This window comes from Lissotriton vulgaris, chromosome 5 (assembly GCF_964263255.1).
Source record: "Lissotriton vulgaris chromosome 5, aLisVul1.2, whole genome shotgun sequence".
In the NCBI taxonomy this organism is placed as follows: domain Eukaryota; kingdom Metazoa; phylum Chordata; class Amphibia; order Caudata; family Salamandridae; genus Lissotriton; species Lissotriton vulgaris.
Window position 1 is genome coordinate 939364190 of NC_141693.1, and position 15055 is coordinate 939379244.

Consider the following 15055-nt stretch of genomic DNA (forward strand, 5'->3'; position numbering starts at 1 on the left):
CTGCGTCATAGTCCGTCTGGAGTGGAGAGGCAACAAGTCAAGGGTGCGGTTGAGTGTCTTCATCACTCCGAAGCACTTGCCTACAGTTCTCTTTATATGGCTATCAAAAGATAGCTTATTGTCCACCCAGACTCCTAGATTCTTTGCCTCCCGACTAGGAGGGGGCAGGGGACCCAAGCAGGTGGGCCACCATTCTTTAGTCCAATTGGTCTCATTGCCTCCAATGATGATGACCTCCGTTTTGGTTCCGTTCAGTTTTAAACAGTGCTCTGTCATCCAAGAGGCCAGCCTGCTCATACAGTTATTAAAGTTGTCAGCTTCCCTGGAGGGGGCTTGCGTCAGAGATATTAAGAGTTGCGTATCGTCGGCGTAAGAGACAAGCTCCACGCCGAACGATTGCACCACCTCTGCCAGGGGGGCCATGTATAGATTAAACAGGGTGGGACTCAGGGCCGAGCCCTGAGGCACCCCCTGTTCAAGCAATACGCTGTCTGAGAGGGAAGTCCCTCTTTGGACTTGGAAGCTTCTATCGATCAAAAAGGCTTTCAGCCAACCCAGTGCCTTGTTGGTTACTCCGGCTTTGTTTAGACACTGTAGCAAGATGGAATGTGCTACAGTGTCAAACGCGGCACTGAGGTCGAGCATGATGAGGGCCATGGTCTTGCCCTCATCTGCTCCCTCTCGTAGGGTTTCAGTGGCCCTAAGGAGAGCCGTTTCCGTTGAAAAGTTGGATCTGAAACCCGACTGGGATTTATGGAAGACATCGTGTTCTTCAAGGTGTTCCATGAGTTGGATGTTAGCAATTTTCTCGGCTAACTTAGCTAAATATGGTAGCAGAGAAATTGGCCGGAGGTTTTCCATAATGTCTTGGCTGACATTCGGCTTTTTTTTGATCGGTAGTACAACTGCCTGTTTCCAATCCGCCGGCAGGCAAGCTGTAGAGAATGAGATCTGGAGTAGATGTCTGTAATACGGTTCTAAAGCAGGGAAGGCTTCAGCTAAAATTTTCGGAGGCGCCGGGTCTCGGGGAGATGACAAACCTCTTCCATTTAGCTGCATAACAAGCTCTAGTAGTGGGCTTCCTTGCCTCCCGAATGATGTTCATGCAATCGGGAGGAAGATTGAGGTAGCCAAACTCTAGGACTTCAGGAGCCAGATCGCCAGGTTGAGCTGTTGCGGTCTGGGTGCTGAATGTCGCCATGGCTCTGCGTCAGAAGGCTGGGAGTGAGGTGAAGCCTTTGATGCGGTACCACGGAGAGTTCCAGAAACGTGGTGTACCATGGTTGGCGAGCCCACGTTGGAGCAACCAGGATGAGAGTCATTGAGTGCTGCCTGAGCTTGCGTGCCACCAGCGGTATCAGAGGTGCTGGGGGAAAAGCGTACGCAAATCTGCCTGACCAGTTCATCCACATCGCATTGCCCTGTGATTGCGGGTGTGGGAACCTGGCGGCGAAGCTTTGGCATTTTGCGTTCTCCTTTGTGGCAAACAGGTCTATCTCTGGATGACCCCACTTTTGGAAGTACGGTTGGAGTACTGATGGATGTATCTCCCACTCGTGCATTTGATGGCTGTGCCTGCTGAGCAGATCCGCCATCTGATTGTCCTTGCCCGGGAGATGCTCTGCCATGAGGAAGATGTTCCTCTGAATGGCCCACTTCCACATGCCCTGAGCCAGATGAGACAGCTGTGGAGAGTGTGTGCCTCCCTGCTTCTGAATGTAGTACATGGCCGTCATTTGTCCGTCCGGATCAACACGACTTTGTTGCACAGATGTACTTTGAACGCCTTTAAGGCCATGAAGATTGCCATCAGTTCCAACACATTGATGTGCATCTTCCTTTGCTGTAGTGTCCATAGTCCCTGCACTGTGTAATGGAGTACATGCGCTCCCCATCCTTGGAGAGAGGCGTCCGTTGTCAGGACAATCTGTGGCACAGGCTCTTGGAATGGTCGGCCCTTGCAAAGGTTTTGTGGATTCCACCAATGCAGAGAGTTGTATGCCCGACCGCTCACCAACACTAGGTCTGTCAGTTGCCCATGAGCCTGAGTCCACTGACGTGTTAGGCACTCCTGAAGCGGACGCATATGTAGTCTCGCGTGCGGGACAATGGAGATGCAGGAGGCCATCATGCCTATCAACTGCATGAACACTTTCGCTGGAAGCGAGTGCTGAGGTCTGAATCGCTGGATCAGCGTCTGTATACTGGCGATTCTCACTGAATTTGGCTGCGCAGTGGCTGCCAGAGTGTTGATTGTCGCGCCCAGATACTGTCGCACGTGGGCGGGCTGGAGATGGGACTTTGGGTAGTTCAGAGAGAATCCCAGATCGTGCAGGAGATGAAGGGTGCGGGACACGTGGTCGACGCACGGTTGTTCTGTTCTTGCTTGAATGAGCCAGTCGTCCAGGTAAGGGTAGACGTGGACGTTCTGGCGACGGAGATGCGCTGCCACAGTCGCTAGGCACTTTGTGAATACCCTCGGCGCCGTGGTGACCCCGAACGGCAGAACCCTGAACTGGTAATGCTGGTCTTGAATCGTGAATCTGAGATACTTCCTGTGGGAAGGATGCAGGGGGATATGAAAATATGCATCTTTCAGATCCAGCGTAGCCAGGAAGTCCCCCTGCTGAAGCAGAGGGAGTACTTGCTGTAGCGTGAGCATATGGAAGTGCTCCGAGAGAATGTACCAGTTGAGGGGCCTGAGGTCCAGGATGGGCCTTAGGGATCCGTCCTTTTTGGGGATTAGAAAATACAGGGAGTAAACCCCTGTTCCCCTTTCCTGCAATGGAACGAGCTCTATAGCCCCTTTTTGCAGCATGACTAGAACTTCCTGCTGCAACAAGTGCAAGTGCTCGCCGGACATAGGACGGCTCCTTGGGGGTATGTTTGGTGGAATGGAAGTAAGTTCCAGACAGTAACCGTACTGGATAAGAGACTTGACCCACCTGTCCGTGGTGATGGATTTCCACGCGGGCAGGAACTGCTGGAGTCTCCCCCCGACCGGTGTTGTATGGTCGGGGGGCAGTGACAAGACGTCACTGCTTGTTGGCGGTGGTGGACCTGGAGCTGTTGTTTCCACGTCCCCTGCCCTTGACGTTATTGCCTCTGTAGCCACCTCTACCCTTGTTGGTGTATGAGGTTTGGGTGTTACTTTTATAATACTGTGTGGACTGCGATGCCTGACCCCTTGAGGTGCCTCTGGAATTGGAGCGGCGAAAGGACCCACTCCGAAACTGCTGAGACTGGAGGGCCCCCAAAGACTTGGCAGTGTCCGTATCTTTTTTCATCTTTTCCAGCGTCGCATCCACCTCTGGGCCGAACAGGTGGTCAGGATTAACTGTTTGGTTCAGTATTGTTGTTTGAATATCGGGCTTGAACCCTGATATTCGAAGCCAAGCATGCCGTCTAAGCAACACACTAGTGTTGATTGCCCTGGAGGCTGTATCAGCCACGTCCAGCGCACATTTTATGGATGCGTTCGTGATGAGCTTTCCTTCCTGGATTAACATTTCTCCTGCCTCCTTGTACTGGTCAGGCAAGTGTTGCAGTAGTGATTCTAAGGTGTCATAGTGAGCCCTATCGTAGCGTGCAAGCAGGGCCTGTGTGTTGGAGATCCTCCAAATATTAGCTGCCTGTGCAGCAATCCGTTTCCCTGAGGCCTCAAATATTTTGGACGGTTTGTCTGGGGGAGGAGCGTCACCAGTGGTCTGCGAGTTCGCCCTCTTCCGAGCGTTGGATACAACCAACGAGTCCAGTGGCAAGTGTCCCTTGATGTATGTTGGATCCGAGGGCGCTGCCTTATATTTCTTGTCAATGCGAGGGTTGACGACACGCGCCCGGGTGGGCTCCTTGAAGACCTCCGTTGCGTGTTTGAGCACCCCCTTAAGCATTGGCAGGTTTTGACTGACTTTTCAGCCACTGAGAAAGTGTCAAATAAAAAGTCTACATCCACAGGGTCCGAGTGCAGCTCGACATCGTGGTTAGCCGCAGCTCTCTCAATCAGAGCGTTGAAGGCCGCCGAGTCCTCCGTCGGTGACGTCTTGGCCGCAAAAAGTTGCGTGTCCTGGCCCGACTGCGGGTCCTCTGGGTCGCCTCCGGCCGACCAAGGTTCGTGCTCCTCCTCCGGATCCGAGTACGCCGGATAGTTGTACTCGGCGTCCTCCTCGTCGGCATCGCCTGCGGCGGAACGCGTTGGCGAGTGTCCTAGGGCTTGTGGAGACACAGGTTCCATCGGGGCCGAAGTTCCCGCAGAGTCCCTCTTATTCTTGAGAGGGATCCGAAAATGTTCCAACACCGGCTCAGTGGTGATTTTTCTTTTGAGGAGAGACAGTTTCCCAGTGTTGGCGTCGATGATGACCTCTCGACGCTCCTCTTCAGCAAGTGGCTGGAGCCGAAGCTTCGACACCACTAAGGCAGCTTTTGGCGTCAATACCTCCTTTGAGGGCCCGCCATGTTTCGGCGCGAAAGCCTTCGGCGTCGACTTTGGCGGCAGGGTAAAGCGGATAGGCGTTTGCGCCTTCGCAGGCTTAGGCGTGTGCTTAGGCGCCACGGTGTCCGGATCGGGAACCACATCGTCCTTCCGTATCCGCTGCAGGGATTCCGCTACCTTCTTCGTTAAGGCAGGAGAGGGCTTGACCGATTCGATCGATCTCCCCGAGTCGGGAGTCGGGTCGATGGCAGGCACCTTCTTCGGGGCCGACAACTCACGCGCCTTGACCCCAAGGGCCGGCACCAGCTGATCCCGGGTCGCGTCGTCGCCCTGACGCTTCTTCGGAGCCGTCTTCGGGTCCGCGACCCCGACCATCTTCGGCGCCGACGGAGCCGCGTCGGTCGACTTCGCCTTCGGCTCCGACCCCGAGGGCTTCGGGTCGGCCATTTTGGCGTGGCTCTTCAAGTCGGCCATCTTGAATTTTTTGGAAGTTGACGCCTCCAGAACCTTCTGCCCCAGCGCAACTTTCACTTTCGGTTTCGAAACCGAGGGAGCGTGACCCGATGGCTTCACTTTCGTTTTCTTCAACGGGAGTGGCGCCTCAGAAATGTCCGTGACCGGGCCCGGAGGCGGGGACGTTGGACTTATAACGAGGTCTTGGGTAAGGCCCGAAGGCGATCCCTCGACCTGGGCCATATGAAGGGGATTGACCCCTGAGTCTGGTTGGGGATGCTCCTCCTCCGAGCTATCCCCCACGGTGGCAATAGCCCGATCGTCGTCCCCTACCTCGTCGCCGGCTTCGTCAAAATCCTCATCACCCGCGTCGTAGGCATCCCCCTCGGACGCGGGACTAGAGTCCGAAACTTGAACGGCGTCGTCGTCTCCAACAGATTCTTCGAATATGTTGTCTGGTGGGGGCGCCGGGGTAGCCGATAACTGGGCCTGAAGTCTAGCGGCCCGACGAATCTTGAGTGTTTTCTTGCACCGGAATTTCGAACACGCCATGCAGCTGTCTTCGTCATGGTCCGGTGACAAACATTTGTTGCACACAGGGTGCACGTCGAGGTGTGGATATTTGGAGTTACACACTGGACATCTCTTGAACGGAGTCCGCTCCATAGCTGTTAGCGTAGAGTAGGCCCGTCCGCGCCGAGAGCACGCGGAAGGGTAGCAAGAGTTCGGAGCCGAGAGTCAGACAAGAAACCCGAACAAAACTATACCGACGCTCAGCCTAAAGACCTTTTGGTCTCGAGTAGAAAAGTTTAACAACTATCGATTCCGACAGAGGGAACCGAAACACATCCGAACCCAATGGCGGAAAAAAACAATCTGGGGATGGAGGCGATGCCCATGCGCACTGTAGTCCAGGGGAGGAGCCACCTATCTCGTGATACTTCGAAGACTCTTCCAGGACAACAATGTGCAATCATCCGGACCCAACACTAGGCGGCGATCTATGCACAGATATGAATTCAGCAGCCCACATGCCTCGAACCTGGATGGATGTATGAGTGGCAGTATGGGTGAGTGGCTATGTGAGTAGCTGTATGGGTGAATGAATGCTAGTATGAGTTGCTGGGTGGGTGAGTGCTTGTATTAGTGAATGACTATGGGAGTGAATGCTAGTGTGAGTGAGTGTGTGAATGGCTGTATGGGTGGGTGATTTGGTTGTGTGAGTAGGTGTGTGAGTCTATGTGAATGGGTAGGTGAATGGACGTATGAGAGGTTGTATGGGGGTGCAAGAGGGTGTGTGAGTGGTTCTGTGGATGAGAACAGTAATTTCATTTGAGATGGCATTAGTGATGTTACTGACCATGTCATGAGTGATTTAATACGTGAGGTCATAAGCAGTGCATTGTGGGGGTATAAATTAAAGTTCGCTCCGGTAACAATAACTACTGAAATTCAATCGTTTTGTACAAGTGGAATCTTAGCATAACAATAACGTCCCTGTAAACTTTGTTTTTTTCAGTGAATTGCAAAGTTTTTTTTAAATTCTATTTCCTAAATATAACGTCCCTCTAACCTTTGACTTTTTCAGTGAAATTCTATATTTAAAGAAACCTTTTTAATCCTAACTGTAACCGGTCACCTTTGAGAGTGGGTGTTTGAGTGGATGTGTAGGTCTGTGAGTGGGTGTGTGAGTGATGCTATGCATTTTGGGCATTTGCATACTTTTTAAATGTATTAAAATGGGAGAACTATGGACTCTGCTCTAAAGAGGAAACAACAAGAAAGAAATCCCTCATCACAGTCACTACATATCAGATTGTGCTACAATAGATCAATGATTAATTCAACTCCATCAAGGATTTCATATTGTTGGTCAACGTGGAATATGAGGGGAAACACACTTGCTTTGCCTTATACAAGAAGTTAGGATTGTTTCATCTTTACTGCAGTGGAGCTTCAACTGGGACACCTGCTGGGTTTATATTTGGAAGTGATTCCCGTTCCGTTTTAATTTCTGTGAAATCAGTACCAGGGTCAGAATCGAACCTCATTTATTACTTTTTTACACAGGGGGGTGGGGGCATGCAACCTTCCTGGGCCGATTTAAGCCCCGGGAAACCCATTTCCAGGGCCTGGCCACATCTCCTTGGGTGCCATGGCCCCACCCTGGACTCCCAGTGTGCATGTTGGGGACCGTGGGGGAGCCTCAAGGCCCTGTAGTCCCAGCCGGCTCCCCGCCTTCTGCGGGAGCCAGCACTGCTCCTGCACACAGGAAGCTGCTGGAAATGAAGCTCCCTGTGTGCAGGAGCAATACTTTTCTCTCTTTACCTGCACGCATGTCTGAGGGCAGGAAAAGATGAAAAAATACTCCTGCTGGAAGCGAAGTTATCAGCTCCTGCTTGCTGGAAGGGGGTGTTTGCTTTAGGTTGGCGAAAGCGGTCACAACTCCCGCAGAGGAAAGCAAACAGCTCATTGGGGGATAGCCGGAGCAAGCCCCGATGGATGGCGGTCCACAGGGCCATATATGGCTCCAGAAGGTATGTAGGGGTGGCACATGGCAACCCTCCTTTGTTCTGCATGGGCTGGCCCTGGGGAAGTGGTGGTCCCTGGGCACATATATTGCCCAGGAGGTAATGGGCTACTGGGAGGTGGTGAGGCAGGCGGTCCAGGCAAACCCCCTCTTTACTGCTTAATTTAGCCCAGGCGGTCATGCGGCCCTTGCTCAATATTGGCCTTAGCCCCGAGGAGGTGGACTCCAAGACAAAGGCTAGGGGGTTACAATATTCGTGCCCTGCCCCCATTTCTTTTTTCTGATTTTTGTTTTGGGACTCGGCTGAAGTAGAGTCCTAAATGGATGCCAAATCTTCCTGGCTGAAGTGTTGGCAGCCAATAAGAGATTTGCCGATCTCTGCATGAGCTCATTATTATTTGCAAAGGCTTTCCTTTAAAATCCCCAAAACTACTGAAAGAATTTACAACAAAAAACAGAACCAAAGCTACCCTTTTGCCATATTTGGTGCAATTCCGTCCATTTTTTCGGCCTGTAGGCAGGTCTGAGATATGTTGAAAAGGCTACTTAGGTGGGTGGCACAATAAGCTCCGCAGGCACACTAGGAGCCTTTAATTTACAGGCCCTGGGTACCCGAAGTATACACTTTACTAAGGTTTTATAGTAAATTAAATGAGCCAATTGAGAATAAACCACGTTACCATGTTTATAAGAGAGCACAAGGACTTTAGCACTGTAAGCAGTAGTAAAGTGCACAGAGTACTAAGGCCAGCAAAAATAAGAGGATTGAAGGCAAACATTTTGGGGAAAACCACACCAAGGATGCCAGGTACAACAGGAAGAACAAACGCTGCTGTTATTACCTGAATAAGCAAATGCAAGTACAAAGTGAGTTAAGGCACAGATCTGCATTTCATAAGACGCCCATCAATTGTGTAGCACAAAAGGGAATGGTAGGAAAATCATAAACAAGCAAAGAAAAGGTTCAATTTTCTCTTTAAAAGGCATGAGAATTCCTCGTAGTTGGAGGCAGGGAGATTTGGATAGTGAAGCGGTTTGTGGTGTGCATGGCACAGGTGAGGGGGGACAAGTTCTTCAGCCAGCCAATTTTTATAGCGCTACTGTACAATCTATGGATTTATTCATCAAGGAAAAGACATTCACACATTGTGAAAGAAGAGGCTGTCTTTGAGATAATAGGTTATAAGCACATAAAAAAAAAGAGTTCTTAAAATGTACTGGGGTACTAGCATCCGTTGGCTACAGAGGTTTAAGTTTAGACAAAACATTCAAAATATTAACATTAAAATTTGTTAAATAAATGTAAAATGTGTATAACATTCAATTTAAAAAAGTGTCTTTTCTGACAACACTCTTACCTGTCAAATCCATTCCAACAGCACTCAAATTTATCAAAGATACAGTCGTTTTCATATAGTGAACACAGCTTACTCCGTAGATATTCATGAACCTGAAAATATTTTTAACAATTAAGACAGAAATTGATGGAATAAATAGCGTAATACTTCTAAATACCACAAAGATACTTTAACTCACTTGATATGTTTCTACTGGTCTATTTTCCATATTGAGATCCCATACTTTAACAGAAAGGTAGTCTCTTGTCATCATGTATCGACCGCTGTGACTAAATTTTACATCCGAAATTGAGGAAATTATTTCTGAAAAAAATGATCTGCTACTGGGATCTTCAGGTTCCTCAAAAACTGCAAATAAGATATTAAACATTTCAGTTGCAACTACTGCTACATCTTCAGTATACATTTTAACACACAGCATTGAAGCACAAACTAACTTTTGAGGATCTGGTACTGGTAGTTCTTAATCTCTCCTTATCAAACCTCGTCGGAAAACTGGTGACAGTCTTGGATATGTAATACCCTTTGCACCATAGTGTAGGTATATTTCTTCAAGAAAAGTGCACTCACGCTGTGCTTAGGTCATGTCCACTACCACATATTCCACGATACAGAGCAACATTACTCCTCTAAGTATTCACCAAGTCAGCAGCCTGGACAATACAGCTGAAATAGCAGGTGGGTTGCATGGGAAAAGGAGACTGATAGAGCCAAGGATTGCAATTCAAAAAGGGTCTTTAACCAATTAATTAATGTGCAGGTTTGGTCAGTGCTCCTTTTTCAATGGTCCTGAGGGGATCATAAATAGGGCTCCTGGTTTTATGGTATTTATTTTGACATTTCTGTCCGCAATTATTCATATTTATTTTTTCCTCATTGTTTCTGTGTTTATCAATTTGTATCTTTTTTTGTCGAAATGAAGTTGCAATGGGTATATTTCCACACTTATTTAACTGATAAATCTATATTTCCATTTGCATGTCCAAAAGGTTTCAGCAGTGTACAGTGCAAAAGCATTATCTGAAAAGATCAGCATTGCAGAATAGCATACATAACTGCAGATCTGCACTTAAGCTTTTTTGTCTTCTTTTTATTTCGCCTACCTCTTAATCTGTACACCTACTGACCCGACACTCATGAATGACAGCGGAAAAAAAATCATCCGAAGAAGCTCTATTTTCATGTATTTAAAAATAAAAACAGACAGGAAAATAGCTCTCTTGAATTTATCTGTAAAAATGGAAAACTATGGGTCCTAATCACAAAGTTTGACAAGCGAGGATAAGGCAGCTTACAGATCAGATACAGGGCTTAGCCAAACAGGTTATATTCTCCAGTTTAATCAAACTGAGATCTGACAGACCACTTGTATCCAAAGCTGAAGGTGTGTGTACTTGCTTATGAAGAAGCTTAGTGTACAAGGCGAAGGACTAGACAGCCACTATGATTACGAGGGAATGTAGGTTTATATTAAACACAGAAGGAACTACTCTGAACAATACTAGGGAACACAAACCACAACCCAGTTGTCTACTGAAATTTCAAAAGGTTGGTTTCTTGGTGAAAAATCATCGTCACCAGAGGTACAGTGTTGACTTTTCAGACAGACGGAACTTGCCTGGTGATTTAAAATCGAATGGGCACCCTTACCATACAGATTGCAACATTTCTTATTCGTCAGAGAGAGCAAATGGAAATAACTTCCATTATTCATCTCCTGGGAAAGTAGTAAGAATGATGATTGCTCAAACACAAAAAGGAGTTGTTTGTCTATTCTGGAATTTATTAGCGCTGTCCACAGAGCATACGTTATCAAAGATACTCTCGGAAAAGACCACAGTTTCCAAACAGCCCAGCTCAAACAGTGACACGTTCATTCTTTCATAGAGTTAGTTCATGCGCAGATAAAGAGCCCAATTCAGTTCAAAGCAGACATCCTATATAGTTCTGCACCTATGCATCACTTTCATGGGCCGGCCGCTCCACACACCGCACGGCCCCTGTGTGTCTCTAGGACTTCACCACCGCTTCCGCCTGTCTGACGCTGCTCCTGCGCCCTAAGTATTCTGGGTTTTGCTGTTCTTTGCCGCTTGCATTTATTTGTGCCCACTGTTATTTCTGCCTGTATCTGGTTTCTTTTTTGCTCTGCCCGTGATTGTTTTCCCGCTTTGTGCCCCCCGCCGCTTTTCCTTCTTTACCCACTTCCCCGAATCCCATTCGCCGCCTGCTCCCGCCTCCCAGATGCTCCTCCCTCCCGCTTGGCCAGATATGGAGGAGACCGCGCGGTGGTGAGCTGTGACCTTTGAACCCCGCTCCCCGGCGGCCCCGCCCCTTTTCCTTCTGTACCCGCATCCCCGAACCCCATTCGCCGCCCGCTCCCGCCTCCCAGCTGCTCCACCCTCCCACTTCGCCACATATGGAGGAAACCGCGCGGAAGCAAATTGGATGCGCGCAGGTGGCGCGCCAAAGGCAAGCCCGTCCGCGCCCGTCCGCGCCCAGCGCCAGAACCCCTGGACCCCCGCTACGCCAGACTGCACTATGACTAGGTGCACAGGACGAGCCTACCCCTGCTACCGGGCCACCTCGAACGCACCCAAGGACCCTTCACCTGCCGCAACTGCAGCTACACTAGCATCCAGCCCACAAAAACACCAGCCAAAGACCCCAACCACCTCCACTGCATTCTCCTCAACACCCGATCCGCTCGCAAGCACGCCATCAAACTCTGGGACCTCCTAGACGAACAAGTTACTTACCTTCGGTAACGCTTTTTCTGGTAGATACTATATCTGCCTGTGGATTCCTCACCTTGTGAATATCCCCCTTGCGCCAGCAACATTCGGAAATTCTTTTTCGTAGCCTCGCGCCGACGTGGATAGGACGTCACAGAGACACGGCTCCGCTCGCGACTCCGCTGACGTCACCGACGCCTACAATAGGCCCACGCCGGCGTGATGACATCAGTTCCGCCTTTTTTCCGTGCCATCGAGGCACACGGACGGACCAATGACAATAGATATATACAAAACAATATGTACAGCATGCGATAGTCAAGGCAAAACACACAGTGTAAAGCAAATGCAGGAAGCAAATGAAACATTTCCTTGACATCAAAACAAATATACATTATAGTACAATAAATCTGGCATAGAAGAGTGGACAACGGGGAGGCGGGTGGGTCAGTGAGGAATCCACAGGCAGATATAGTATCTACCAGAAAAAGCGTTACCGAAGGTAAGTAACTTGTTCTTCTGATAGATACATCTGCCGTGTGGATTCCTCACCTTGTGAATAGAGTCCCACAGCAGTCCCCACTCCCGGAGGAGGGTGTCCACTCTTCTAAACCAGGAAATCCTGAAGGACAGAGCGCGCAAAGTGGCCGTCCCTCCTGACTTCCGTATCCAAGCAGTAATGCTTCGCGAAAGTATGGAGGGAAGACCAGGTTGCCGCCCTACAAATGTCCTCCACAGGAACACCTCTAGCTAAAGCAGAGGTAGATGACTTAGCTCTAGTGGAATGAGCTCTAATACCCTCCGGAGGCTCCTTACCGGCCAAAGAGTAGCAGATCTTTATGCACAGAACGATCCATCTTGATAAAGTCCTTTTATGGACCGCTCTTCCCTTCTTGCAGCCAGCAAAGCCAATGAAGAGTTGATCGTCCAAGCGACAGTCTCTAGTTCTGTCCAAATAAAAAGACACCGCCCTCTTAGGGTCCAGACGGTGCAACCTCTCCTCCTCCTTGGAAGGGTGTGGGGGAGGATAAAAGGTAGGAAGGGTAATGGATTGACCAAGGTGGAAAGGAGTCACCACCTTGGGAAGAAAAGCAGCCCTGGTCCTTAGAACCATCCGATCAGCATGTATGGTCAGGAACGGGGGCTTGGAACTAAGAGCTTGAAGCTCACTCACCCTCCTTGCCGAGGTAATCGCAACTAGGAAAACTGCCTTAAAGGTTAAAAGCCTCATAGGACATTTATGAAGAGGCTCAAAGGGAGAGCCCATCAGAAAAGTCAGAACAAGATTCAAGTCCCACTGAGGTACAATAAAAGGGGTAGGAGGAAACTTATTTACAAGACCCCTCAAAAATCTCAGGACAACAGGTGACTTAAAAAGAGAGGGCTGATCAGGCAAGCAAATGAAAGCTGACAGTGCCGAAAGATAGCCCTTAACTGTGGCAACCGCAAGCCCCTGTTGAGCCAAAGAGAGAGCAAACCGGAGCACATCTGATAAATGGGCTCTCAACGGGTCAATACCATTCTCACCACACCAAACAACAAACCTAGTCCATCTATAAGAATAGACAGTCTTAGTGGAGTCACGTCTAGCAGACAAAATGACATCCACTACATCAGGTGTGAGAGAATAGGAAATCAGGTTGCCCCGTTCAATCTCCAGGCATGAAGGTGCAATGTCTGGAGGTGGGGGTGTAGAACCTGCCCCTCCATCTGAGAGAGGAGGTCTGCCCTGAGAGGGAGACGGAGCGGCGGGTGAGAGGAGAGGTGGAGTAGATCTGTATACCACACCCTTCTTGGCCAATCCGGGGCGACCAATATAACTTGGGCCCGGTCTTGGCGAATTTTCCTCAGAACCCGAGGAATCAAGGGTATGGGAGGAAACGCGTAAAGGAGTTGACTTCCCCAACACAACTGAAACGCGTCCCCCAAGGCTCCTTGCATCGGATACTGGAGACTGCAGAATGACGGGCAGTGAGCATTCTCGCGAGTGGCAAACAGGTCCACCCGAGGGGTCCCCCACGTCCGAAAGACATGACGAACCACCTCTGGATGAAGCCTCCACTCGTGGTCGGCAGAGAACTGCCGGCTGAGACTGTCCGCACGTACGTTCAGAACTCCGGCCAGATGATTTGCCATCAGACAAATCTGGTGGTCCTGAACCCAGGACCAGAGACGCAGAGCCTCTCTGCAGAGACACTGCGACCCCACTCCTCCCTGTTTGTTGATGTACCACATCGCGGTCGTGTTGTCCGTCAGGACTTGGATCGACTGACCGCGAAGGGAAGGGAGGAAGGCCTTGAGCGCCAAACGTATGGCCCGCAACTCTAGAAGGTTGATGTGAAGCAACCTTTCCTCTGGAGACCAAAGACCCTTGACCTCCAGATCCCCCAGGTGAGCACCCCACCCTAGAGTGGATGCATCCGTAATCACCGTGGCCACCGATGGAGGTAGATGGAAAGGCTTCCCTTGCGACAGGTTGCCTTCCACGCTCCACCAAGACAGATCCGCTGCAGTTTGTCTGGAGATCTTCACCGACTCCCCGAGATCTCCGTTGTGCTGATACCACTGCCTGCGGAGACACCACTGGAGTGCCCTCATGTGCCAGCGTGCATGGTTGACCAGGAGAATGCAAGAAGCCATCAGACCGAGCAGGCGAAGGACCTTCAGGACTGGAACGACCGCTCCAGGGTAAAACAAAGGAATCATTTCCTGAATGTCGCGAATCCTTTGAGGAGGAGGGAATGCACGACAAACAGTAGTGTCCAGTACGGCACCTATGAACAGGTTGCGCTGGGAGGGCACCAGGTGAGACTTGGGTACATTTATCGAAAAACCCAACCTGAACAACAACTGAGTTGTCTCTTGCAGATGATGGAGCACCTTCTCTGACGACTCCGCTTTGATCAGCCAGTCGTCTAGATACGGAAACACAGGTATCCCCGATCTCCTGAGATGCGCTGCCACCACCGCCATCACCTTGGTGAAGACTCGAGGCGCAGTAGTAAGACCAAACGGAAGGACCGCAAACTGGTAGTGCTGTGACCCAACCGTGAAACGGAGATACTTCCTGTGCGACTTCAGGATTGGGATGTGGAAATACGCATCCTGCAAGTCGAGCGACACCATCCAGTCTCCTTCCATCAACGCTTGAAGAACCTGAACAAGGGTGAGCATCTTGAATTTCTCCTGCTTCAGATAGAGATTCAAGATCCTGAGGTCCAGGATAGGACGAAGCCTGCCATCCTTCTTGGGGATCAGGAAATACCGGGAGTAGCATCCCTGACCCCTTTCCTGCTCTGGGACCACCTCTATCGCACCCTTTCGTAACAGAGTTAGAACCTCCTCCTGCAGAAGAGACAGATGTTCCTGGGTGCAAAAACCTTGACAAGGAGGGTAAACAGGGGGGAATTCCCGAAAGGGAAGGGCATACCCATTTCCTACAAGATTGAGAACCCAAAGATCTGACGTAACCGATTCCCAATCCTGTAGAAAATGAGTAAGCCGACCCCCAACCGGACCCACATGATCCTGAATAGCGGATCTAGGGCTGCTT

The 15055-nt window shown here is 50.0% G+C and overlaps 1 protein-coding gene across 3 annotated transcripts in view; it reads right to left on the bottom strand.

Moving 5' to 3' along the window:
* Positions 1–15055, bottom strand: part of PPP2R2D (protein phosphatase 2 regulatory subunit Bdelta) — a 247969-nt gene that overhangs the window by 19242 nt on the left and 213672 nt on the right. For all 3 annotated transcript variants that reach the window (XM_086922544.1, XM_086922546.1, XM_086922547.1), the window contains 2 exons: positions 8949–9118; positions 8771–8862 (listed from right to left, as the gene is read on the bottom strand). In XM_086922544.1, the coding sequence (XP_086778670.1) occupies positions 8771–8862; positions 8949–9118 (262 nt within the window). The remainder of the gene's footprint in view (positions 1–8770; positions 8863–8948; positions 9119–15055) is intronic.